Source organism: Notothenia rossii, assembly GCF_949606895.1.
Source record: "Notothenia rossii genome assembly, chromosome: 4".
NCBI classification, from domain to species: domain Eukaryota; kingdom Metazoa; phylum Chordata; class Actinopteri; order Perciformes; family Nototheniidae; genus Notothenia; species Notothenia rossii.
The window spans coordinates 76,019,651-76,031,744 of NC_136902.1; the positions used below are offsets into that span (position 1 = coordinate 76,019,651).

The window sequence follows — 12,094 nt, forward strand, 5'->3', positions numbered from 1 at the left end:
TTTATATTTGCTCCACCTTATCTTGTGCCTTTTTATAGAAACACCACAACCTAGATAACAAAATAAAAGCTAATTCTATATGTTGCCTGTAGTTGCTGTTCTAGGGTCTGGTCTGGTCTAGAGGCAAAGCCTTCTTCTAACGACAGAGGGCACCAGTTCCCTCAAATTTTAAATGTCACCTCTGGCCACACAGTATCATTTATTATCAGAACCGCCATTGCAGGTTATACGTCTCTTACTTTTATTTCAGGTTTAGGTTGCAATAAGTTAGTGTAGGCTACATAAATATGCCCACAAGTCAGTGCCTTGTGTGACGTGTTGAAGTTTGCAAAATACATTATTAAATAGCCTACATAACATTTAAATAATTATACAATTAATTATTAAACAGTTAAGACAGTGGTATAATTTCAGAGTTATTACCGCTCTGACTAGTGTTAAAAGTCATTTGTGGATATTTGAGACTTCTAAACGATGCTCTCTACCCTCCGGACCTGTATGTGCTGCCTGCATCCACCAGACACAGGGTGGGCACCACCCTTTTCCTCCTCACCGACAGCCAGGCCCGCAGCTTCCTACGCTGCCGATCACTGCCCAAAAAGTAGAGGAGAGGATTTGCGCAGGAGTTGAAGCTGATCACAGGCTTCCACACTTTAAAGGAGATCATGACTATGTTCAGAAGATGACAGTCCGCGGGCATGTACACCCTCACAAACAAGTAAACGGTCCGAGAAATGTGATAAGGGAAAAAACACACCACAAACATGAGAAACACAACGAAGAGAGTGGAGAGAGACTTGTTGCGCATACGAGCAGTCCTGGCGTGAGAGATGCTGTCCGTGGCCCTGCAGTAAAGCGCCGTCATCATGGAGCAGTAACAGGTGATAACGACGAGGAATGGGATCAGAAACCCCACTATGGCTAAAAACATCCCATAGGGAAAGTACTCTTTAAATTGCTCGGGGCTGGTCATTTCAAAGCACACAGTCATGTTGTTGATGACCCCCGTGTGTGCAAAGACCAGTGTCGGTAAAATCTCTGCAGTGGCCAGGATCCAAACCGACCATGACGCAAAGAGGGCCAGTTTGCTGGTCCTGAAGCGCACACCAGCAATAGGGAAGCACACACCAATGAAACGGTGCATGCTGACGCACGTGAGAAACATCATGCTAGAGTGGAGGTTGACGAAGAAGAAAAACCTGACGCTTTTACAGATAATGTTGCCGAAGGGCCACAATCCGCCCATTGCGTTGCTGATGATGAGAGGGGGCAAGGCCAGCACGGAGAGGAGATCCGCCACTGCGAGGTTGGTCATGTAGATGACCGTGCTGCTCCAGCGGCGCGTCCGACCGCAAACGCACCACAACAGGGCCCCGTTTAAACTCAAGCCCAGCAGAAACACGAGGCTGTAGGACACTGGTAGAAGGATCCTTTTGTAGTAGTTGGTAACTGGACAGATGTGGAAGTCCTCCATTCAAATAAGTGGTTTGATAAGTTGGTGGCCGAGTCACTTAACTTAAGAGTAAATTAACTGTGTTCTCCTTGCACCTCATCAGGCTGCAGCTCACCTCCGTGCTCTGTAAGGATGGCGTGTGATTCGTTAAAAAAAGCTTGAAACCAAATGTGTTTGTTCAACTCGTGCTTCCCTCCTGGTCTCAGCCCACACCTGTGTGATTTAAACCATTATAAAGCCATATCTAGGATATGAGCAAATAGACTGGCACATAATAGGCTGTACTGTAGTATGAGATTGCCCTTCTCCAGAGAGCAGGCATGCAGAATAACTAATGCTGTGATTAGAGCCGATTGCCGAGTTAAATGACACCATCTACACACGCGCGATGGGCGCTGTATGAAAACGCGCGCACGCTCAGCGTCCCATTGGCTGAGAGAAATTCCAAGTCTGGTGTCTCTCCGGCTGCTCCCGACTCAAGGTGTTCACTTCATCTCTGTCTGACCGCGGAGAGAGGGAGAGCTCGTCATGCTGAGGAACGGCACGTACAGGTTAGTGGCACATCCACCGACTGTTCTTAGTCATACATGTAAAGCAACAATGTGTATTTAGGACTAACGAGCAGCTCCAGTACCGGCTCATTCGACATGCTGATGAGTGATATAATTCTGCATGACGGTACTCTGCAGCCGCACACAGTGAAGGTGTATCGTTCACTGAGGGTTTATAACATGTATTTTATATCTGGGGAGTTTGTGTATCCTAATTTGAGCGCTGTCCTTCCAGAAGCATGTATCAGGGAGAAGAGGCGAGGCTGCGCAGCGGGAGTCAGGCTGTGGCTCGGGAGAGGAAACACCTTGCTCTGTGCATTAATAACCAGGTAAGAGGCATCAAGGACAGAGGGCAACCGACTAGTACAGTATTATGGCATGACTGTGAACAGTGTATATCCCTGGAAAGATATTGCTAATGGATGATGGGATCTCTTCTGGTGAGGGAACATTTCAGCAATGATGTAATTCACTTTCTAATCTTTTTTTGGAGCAGTAAGTTGATCCTCAGTAGCAAAGTCTCTAAAGGGAAAACGAGCCCTAGAACGAAGAAACAAATTGAATGTATACTATTATTTTTGGGGGGGAATTTTTCATAATTTAGGCAACTATTCTCTGCTTGCTGGAGAGACAAGAGAGAAGTATCATACTACGGACAGGGACTGTAAAACTAAAACTCTCCCCCTGCAACTGTGTACCCACAGTACACCACTTTGGATTTAGCTTACCTTTATTCACCCATGCAAATGGTACAATTGACTGAATTCAATTTAGTTTGGGGAATTGCTTTTTCATGTTGGCTTGAGGCGGCTTAAAGATTTGTGTCATGGCAGAAGCAGTTTCAGAAATACTACACATTGGAACTCCAGCTACATATAACTTTTCTCTCTCTGCGACTAATGCACAATCACGATCATATCACCATATCTATACCAAAAAAAACATCTTTAACTTTTTTCATTGTGTGTTGTCTCGTTTCTGGCTAATAAATGACACTCAAAATAGGTGTGTGTGGAGAGAGGGGTATTTTGCATGTTTTAAAACTTTAATAGTTGGCTTGTTGTAATTGACTGCCTAATTTAAATTAGTTTGTTTATCATATTTAAAAGAAGTATATGATGTTTCCTGTGTGTGCTTGAGTGAGTGTTAGGTGCACAAGTTCACCTGGTTGTTCTGAGCTTCTGAATATTTAATGCAAGTGATGTAGTGTTGCGCATTATCGGCGGCAGGGGATATTGAGCGCGTGAGCTCTGAAAGCACTGTTCCATCACAGCACCTGGCTCACAGCAATATATTATGGTTGTGCAACCCTCCAAAACACACACACACACACACACACACACACACAGACAGTCTTGTTCACGACATGTTCTCTAATTTTGACTTCAGATTTGTACCACTGCACCACTTGACAGTAGTATTTTATTATTGCTCTCAAAAAATTACTTTTCCATTTGAATCCAACTTCACTCTGTGAGACGCCATGTCAGAGTAGGTTCATATAGGACTGCAAGGGAGGAAATGAAGAAGCTTCATGTAGGACTAACCAGTAATTGGCATGTGAATTATGAGTGAGGACAGAAATGTAGGTTATTGGATATGAAGGCTGCTCCACTTGCTGTGCCTGTGTGAGCGATTCAGATTCATTGCAGAGGCGTGAACCCCCAGAGAAAGACATTAATCTATCCAGCTATTACCTCATAATCAATGGGACAGATGAATTTTACGGCCATGAGCTCTTGTTGTTAAACATTTTACACAAAGCTTATTTAAACAGCATGCCACAGGGGGTCACGTATAATAGGGTTGTGCATGAAATATACAATACAGGAAACATTGTTGACACAGCACTAGCAGCTGGAATCTTCAAATCATTCATCAGTATCACACACGAAGCCCCTTGGTGTTCTTTAGGCAGAGAACATGCAGACATCTTTTTATTTTATTGAATTGTGTGCTTCACAGGAGCAAACATCCAGTATAAACAAGTGCAGGGCAGTATCAGTTCACCGACCAGACACAGATACGGTATTCTGTAATATATAAAGGGATGTACATAGTGGGAGTGTGGTGAAAGGGAAGGGTGTCATATTTCAGAAGTGCATTATCGTCTCTCCCCCAGTGGGACATAGCTTTGCTGAGTGCTGTTTGCGCCAGCTCACTCAAACTCTCTGCGATTGAGTCGTAATAACCCGCGCTGGAGCGAGATGAGGCTGCACTCTGACGGATAGGTAACTCTTGGCCTGCCATGATCATTTTATGAAGAAATATTTATCCTTTTGTGAGTGTGTGTTCATGTGTGCTCTGGTTTAATGCAAGAGGAAGAAAATAATATGTTTTTCTTTTATGAAAATGCACAAAAACCCCAAAACATATACACAAAGATGCTTAGCCTTACACACTCCTGTCAGTTTGCTTTGTAGTGATATCCATCCAATCACATTACCCTGTCAGGGAAGGCTAGTTTAAATGAGAGAGCTTAGTCTTGGATCCCTGAAGGAATCTCCCTTAACGATGATGGGCATACAGTATATGTGTGTGTGAACATGCTCTCACTCACACCTTCAACCTATTTGAACCAAATCCGCTTTCTATTGGTGGAATATTCCCAAGCTCTCCTTTTTGCATTTTGATCGACTATACAGTATTTTTTTCTCACTCTCACACCTTCTTCATCTCGTCACAACCCAGCTTCACACTTCCCTGGATGTCTTTCTCTTCTCCTTTTCCTGTCCCAATTTATTTTTAACATATACTCTTCCTACTTATTGATAGCCTCTTACTCTCCTCTCCTTCCATCCTCTTTTAAATGCTGAACATTCTTCACTGCACTAACGTCGTCAGCTCAACACTAGTTTGTATATTGTATGTATTCTGTTCGCTACAAGCTGAACTGATTAATCAGTTCGCAAAAATCTGCAGAAAATCAATCAACAACACATTTTTATATTGTATATTTACAGTATATCAATTTATCCTTCATCAAGCAGAATGGCAAGTATTAGCCTGTTCCGGCTTTTCAAATGTGATGATTTTATGCTTTTTCTATTTTTAATCTTTGTGAATTTACGACATTTAATGTATGGGCTGTTGGTTGGACAAAATAAGCATTGTAATGATGTCACCTATGTACATTTTTCCCATTTAAAAAAAAAAATAATAATAAAAAACTTCTTGATACCATTAATGAAAAGAAAAACCTTAAAATTGATAGTGAAAATAACCACAAGTGCAGCTTTTGTGTGTATGCTTTAAACTGTCTTTCTAAGGGGAGTTTATGGCTCTAACAGAAGTGGATCTATCTGTATTTGATAAACCGCATACTTTTAAATGGGAAATGAACATATGTGTTCATGATTTAAACCTTGTTGAAGTTGCTATTTCTTATAAGTGCTTCATAGGTCAGTCTACACCTCTTGCTCCAGCTTGGTATTGATGGCTTTGTTACTGCAGCGGCCTGGTATTGCGAGAATGTATTGGTTCGTAACCGCTTTTATCTGATCATTATAAAACTGCTTTCTCACTGCAGCTCTTAGTCAATAAAAGTTCATACATTTCATTCTTTCTCATTTCACGCTTATAAACCTTAGTATCTTTTTCTCTGTCTCCTGCTCCCTCTCTACTCAAGTAGGATTTAAAGGATGACCAAAATGACATAAATGCCCTTGTTTCCCTCTGTAGAAATTAACTGTTTAGTTCCAAAAAGCCCTAACACCAAAAGAAAATAGCATTTCCAATCCTGTCATCATGTCATGACTCTACTGTACTGTATGCATTACATGTAATGCACACACACTGTACACCATTATTTTGTTTTACTGCTGATTTGTATTCCATATTTTATTCCTCTATTTCATTCCATTGCAATGTAAATACTGTTATATTTTACTATATATTTTTTATTATTTTAAATATGTTTCTAGTTCTCTTTCTGTGTTTTTAATTCTTGTTTTTATGCACCATGACACCAAGTCAAATTCCTCGTACGTGTAAACCTACCTCGTAATAAACCTGTTTCTGATTCTGACATGATGCAGTAACACCTTCATCTCGCAGCAGGCTCTTTTTGTACTCGGGGACTGAGGTGAAGGAGTAAATGTGGACTTCCATATAACTCCTTGCACGCACTGCGCATGTAAATTGATTTCCGATACCACAATTAACTAGCATCTCCACTGGCACAGCTCTTCTCTCGATTGGACATTTCCCCAGGCTGATGGGCCAGTGGAGCAGCAGCCAAACAGCCGATAGTGTGATGCAGATGTATCCGCGCATCACTCACTACAATCAAATCTTCTGAGATCAGATTGACTTGTGTGTTCTTTATCATGTTAACGTGTATGTAGGTATGTTGTGTCCATGCAGGCGTGTTTGTTCTCTCAGTGCACTCAGGTGTGTGTCTCTGTTTATTTGCTTAGATGTGTGTGAGAAATTATCTCACTGAGTGGACACACTAGTCTGAAGGGCACAGAGAGCTTACCATCTCTAACACACTCAAGGGAAAACTCTGTGTGTGTGTGTGTGTGTGTGTGTGTGTGTGTGTGTGTGTGTGTGTGTGTGTGTGTGTGTGTGTGTGTGTGTGTGTGTGTGTGTGTGTGTGTGTGTGTGTGTGTGTGTGTGTGTGTGTGTGTGTGTGTGTGTGTGTGTGTGTGTGTGTGTGTGTGTGTGTGTGTGTGTGTGTGTGTGTGTGTGTTTAGACATTCCTCTGTGTCTGCCATCAATCTCTGTGATAGAACTAGGACTCTGAGAAATGATGATCTTAATAACTCATCAATTAGAAGGAAGCATCCTTTTTGCTGTTGTTTTCTCCTTCCTGTTTCCCTTCCTTCTCTCATTTGTCAGTCGCATTATGCATATTACTGTCCCTTCACCTTCCCTAGCCTTTCAGTCTATTGATTGCCCTTATTTTGATATTGAAAATAATAACATTAAGCTATTTACATGCCTAGCAAAATAGATATCTGTTAATATCCCTACTTTTATGCGATTATGTATTATGTAGGTTATAGCAGGGGCGTTTCCTGGACCTGGAGACATTCGGGGCTTAGCCCACAGTGGCAGCGCCAGAGATTTTCTTTTGGGGGTGCTGTGGGGTAGCTTGACGTTTCATAGAGGGTGCTCAAACATGTAGGGTTTCCCATTAAGGTACCGGGAGCTATATTGGAATCTTCTACCGCAACACTCCCCACACGCACATACTGTACACAGTACACCCGCGACTGTTACAAGGAAGGCTCGATAATCAGCTATATAGGTGTAAGCAGGGGTAAAGTGCTATTTTTATTTACAAGTGGGGACCTAACATCCTCTAGGGGGGTCCTCACCTCCTCTAGGGGGGTCCGGGTGCATGCTTTGTTGTGGAACAATCCTGCTGGCACCGGTGCTTGCCTTTGTTGCATTCACTGAACAGGGGAAATTACAATCCTGCCGTCCTCTCTAGTGTCATGATGAGGTTCAGGTAAAGCACGGTTAATGTATTATATTATTGAGGGAGAATTGTCCGGAGCTACAGAAATGCCCCGAATGCCCAGGCCAGGCGATGCCACTGGGTTATAGATAGTCATGTACCCATGGGCTGCCAGTAATGCCTTTCTTCTGTCATCAGCTGCAGTTGTTTGCTCCCTGGGTGTTTCTATTGCTCTCATATAACTTAAGTGCATTTATCTGGACCTCATACAGTTGGTTGTAAACACACAATAGATCAATACCGTAGAAAATAATAATAATAATAATACATTTGGTTTATATAGCACACTTTAAAGACAACGTCATCTCAAGGTGCTTCACAAAGCTATATGAAAAGATGAGTAAACAATGATATCACCTGCAAAAGAATGACAGACACAAGATTTATCAAGTGTTGCAATCTTTGAAAGCTCCAAAAGTCTTTGACATATTAGAAGTGAATAGTAGTCAATTGGTCTTTCTTATATCATGATTTATAATATTCATTAAATGGTATTAATATTAATACGATTATTATCTTATTGAGAATATTCATATTCAGGCAAAACAATTCTGATCTTAATCAGCAGCGTTGTTATTTGTCTGAATTCTTATTTTAGTTTGAGCATCTGGATGGATTTTGCAGTTAATACAGCAGAACACTTGTTGATACGGTTGTATTTTAAACCCTTATTGGCCATTTGCCTGGCATCCTAAACCCTTAATCTCAACTGGCTTCACTGAGAGGCAAGGCGAGAACATTCAGAACTAATGCAGTAACTTTGAAATGTCTGAACTGTTCCCAAATGTACTATAAGCGTAGAAGTGCAAATAACACACATGTACATTATATGTGTAATGCACAATATATCAACCACATGCATTGTCTCACTTTATTATTTTTCCAACTTGTGTGAAGCAGATTTGAAGCATATGGCGAACTAATAGGCATTTTACACATCCAGTTTACATAATGCTAGCATAACTGTCAAGTCAAGTTTCTTGCCACCTGATTAAATACAAATTCAATTTTCAAACTGTTTTTTTACAAAGATATGTTCCACTAAGCTCCTAAATGAGCCACTATGTTTACCAGCGAGTCCCTACTTTGTCTGTCTGCTGTTTGGTACTGCGCAGGGAGGGTTTATTTGGTTTGTCTGACAATTTCCTTGAAAGCAGCTGCCTGCTGCAGCTGAATATGAGGAGAGCAGTGAATCTAATCCAAAGGAGTAAAGTGTAAAACAACAAGCTAATAGACACTAAAACACGCATGGTGCAAAGGAAAGCTTTGAGTCAGGTGATAATTATCAGTGGGTTAATCAAGTGAATGGTGGCCTTGCTCATTACACGTATATACCTAAGTCATTTCGGTAGTCATTTAGTACCTGTATATTACTGATTTGTGAGCTGAATTTATCCTTACTCCCCCGATGTTGACACAAGCACTTAAAGAAAAACATGGACAAATTGCAGCTTTACCCTGCTGGCTAACATAAAGATGAGTGAATACTAGAGATGGAGGGGAGCTGCTTTTGCTGCTTTGGGAGCACATCCATCTGTCCAGTCCCATTGAGCTTTATGGCAGTTGGCCCAGAGCTGCCTGAGACCGGCCTTACCCCCTGGCCTGCAGCCGGAGTATAGCTGGTTGGCACCTGCAGAGCACACGCATGCTGTTATGCATCAGAAATAGCATACACCCTGTTGTTTTCCTTACCACATCCTGTGTTTATGCTTTATTAATATCTATGTAAATATACCCAGACATGCTTACACTCTTAAGGTTTATACACAGAAAGATATCATGAAAAAAGAGCAGTTTTCTTACATGTAGGCATAGTCATTCAGCTATGCCAATCGGACGGTACGATACACTTTGGAGAAGCGATTGCACATACATCATCTCATCTCATCTTTGACTCAAGTTTACTTATCAATACTAAACAAAAATTAAATTATACCTCCTTTGAAAGCTTCGTTTTCAGTGTTACGCATCCGACCTGGAAAACTTTGCAGCCAATCTTATTTGTTACAGTGTACCGTGCACCAGGTCCTTATTCAGAATTCTTATCAGAATTCTCTGAGTTTTTATCAGCTTTGGTACTTAAAACAGATAAAGTAATTATCGTAGGTGACTTTAATATTCATGTTGACGATGATAAAAAATAGCCTTACTGTTGCATTTAACTCTAAATTAGATTCTGTTGGTTTCTGTCAGAGTGTAAATAAACCAAGCCACTGCTATAATCACACTCTCGACCTTGTTCTGACTTATGGTATTGAAATTGAGCAACTATTAGTCGAACCGCATAATCCTGCTTTATCCGACCATTTCTTAGTAACTTTTGAAGTACTGTTACTAGACTACAAAGCATTAGTCAAAAGCTCCTGCAGCAGAAACCTATCTGTTAGTGCTATAGCCATATTTAAGGAAGAGATTCCACCAATACTTAACTCGATAGCATGTCTGCATGTAAGGGAGGAAACTTATACAAAATGTACACCACCCCAAATTGATCATGTTATTGATAGTGCTACAGATGCGCTGCGAATAAAATTAGACTCTGTTGCTCTTTTGAAAAAGAAGAAAATAAAACAAGATAGATTAGCTCCATGGCATAATGCCGAAACCCGCAAAATAGAGCAAAAGTCGAGACAACTTGAAAGGATATGGCGTTCCACTAAACTTGAAGAATCTCGTTTAATTTGGCATATTACTCTCAATGAATATAAGAAAGCACTGCGTAAAGCGAGAGCAGCCTACTACTCTTCATTAATAGATGAGAATAAGAATAATGCAAGATTTCTTTTCAGCACTGTAGCCAGGCTGACAGAGAGCCACAGCTCGATTGAGCCTTCTATTCCCATAGCACTCAGTAGTAATGATTTTATGTGCTTTTTTAACGATAAAATTGTTACTCTTAGAAACAAAATTAATGACCTCTTGCCTTTGACCAGTATAGTGTTATCAACAGCTCCCGGAAACTTAAGTTGTAATATTACACTAGATAGTAAACTAGAATGCTTTTCAGCCATAAACCTTGAACAATTAAATTCAATGATTCTCTCTTCTAAACCATCAACATGTATCTTAGACCCCATTCCAACTAAGCTGTTAAAAGAAGTGTTTCCATTAATTAGCACTTCTTTATTAAATATTATGAATATGTCTTTATTATCCGGCTATGTTTCACACTCATTCAAAGTAGCAGTGATAAAACCACTTCTTAAAAATCACAACCTCAATCCAGAGGTTCTAGCCAACTATAGACCTATTTCCAATCTTCCGTTCCTCTCAAAAATGATTGAGAAAGCAGTCGCAAAACAGTTGTGTGATTACTTAAAAAACTATGATTTATTTGAAGATTTTCAGTCTGGCTTTAGAAAACATCATAGCACAGAGACAGCTCTGGTTAAAGTCACAAATGTCATTCTAATAGCCTCAGATAAGGGACTTGTCTCTATTCTTGTTTTGCTCGATCTCAGTGCTGCATTTGATACTATCGACCAGCATATCCTATTGCAAAGACTAGAGCACTTAGTTGGCATACAGGGAACTGCTTTAGGCTGGTTTAGGTCCTATCTATCTGAACGCTCTCAGTTTGTACGTGTCAACGATGAATCTTCCACGCAAACCAAAGTTAGCCATGGAGTGCCACAGGGCTCAGTGCTCGGACCTATTTTGTTCACATTATATATGCTTTCGTTAGGCAATATTATAAGGAATCATTCTGTAAACTTTCATTGTTATGCGGATGGTACTCAACTATATTTATCAATCAAGCCTGATGAAATGAATCATCTAAATCAAATTCAAGACTGCCTCAAGGACTTAAAAACGTGGATGACCTTACATTTTTTTATGTTAAACACGACCAAAACTGAAGTTATTGTACTTGGCCCAGAGAATCTACGAAACAAATTATCTAAAGATATACTAACTATGGATGGCATTAATTTGGCCTCCAGTGAGACTGTAAGGAATCTTGGTGTTATATTTGATCAGGATTTATCCTTTAACGCCCACATAAAATCAATTTCAAGGACCGCCTACTTCCATCTACGTAACATTGCAAAAATCAGGCATATCTTGCCTCAAAACAATGCAGAGAAACTAGTCCATGCATTTGTTACTTCAAGGCTGGATTATTGTAACTCCTTATTATCAGGGTGTACCAAGAAGTCAGTCAAGTTGCTTCAGCTGATTCAAAATGCTGCAGCTCGTGTACTAACCAGAGTTAGGAAAAGGGACCACGTTACTCCTGTTTTGGCTGCCTTACACTAGCTCCCTATAGAACACAGGATAGAATTTAAAATTCTTCTTCTCGCCTACAAAGCCCTTAATGGGCAGGCGCCATCTTACCTTAAAGAACTCATTATACCCTACTTTCCTACTAGGGCATTGCGTTCCAAGAATGCAGGGTTGTTGGTTGTTCCTAGATTCTCTAGAAGTACAATGGGAGCCAGAGCCTTTTCTTATCAAGCTCCACTTTTGTGGAATCAGCTTCCAGTTTGTGTTCGGACGGCAGACATCCTATCCGTTTTTAAGAGTGCGCTTAAGACCTTCCTTTTTGATAAAGCTTATAGTTAGGGCTGATTAGATTCAGCCCCTAGTTTTGCTGATATAGGCTTAGTTTGTCAGGGGACA

General features: G+C 40.7%; 2 protein-coding genes across 3 annotated transcripts in view; one reads left to right on the forward strand and one right to left on the reverse strand.

The window, feature by feature from the left end:
* Window positions 1-124: 124 nt before the first annotated feature.
* On the reverse strand, window positions 125-1,939 carry LOC307037494 (P2Y purinoceptor 3-like). The gene has a single exon (XM_079678397.1). The coding sequence runs from the start codon at window positions 1,472-1,474 to the stop codon at window positions 482-484; it is 993 nt and encodes a 330-aa protein (XP_079534523.1). The 5' UTR covers window positions 1,475-1,939; the 3' UTR covers window positions 125-481.
* Window positions 1,940-1,962: 23 nt separating this feature from the next.
* The window catches only part of schip1 (schwannomin interacting protein 1), a 203,896-nt gene continuing 193,764 nt past the window's right edge, over window positions 1,963-12,094 (forward strand). Inside the window, exons 1-2 of one of the 2 annotated variants that reach the window (XM_079678377.1) lie at window positions 1,963-2,004; window positions 2,240-2,333. In XM_079678377.1, the coding sequence (XP_079534503.1) occupies window positions 1,982-2,004; window positions 2,240-2,333 (117 nt within the window). In that variant the 5' untranslated portion in view covers window positions 1,963-1,981. The remainder of the gene's footprint in view (window positions 2,005-2,239; window positions 2,334-12,094) is intronic. The other variant, XM_079678378.1, reaches the window with a different exon arrangement.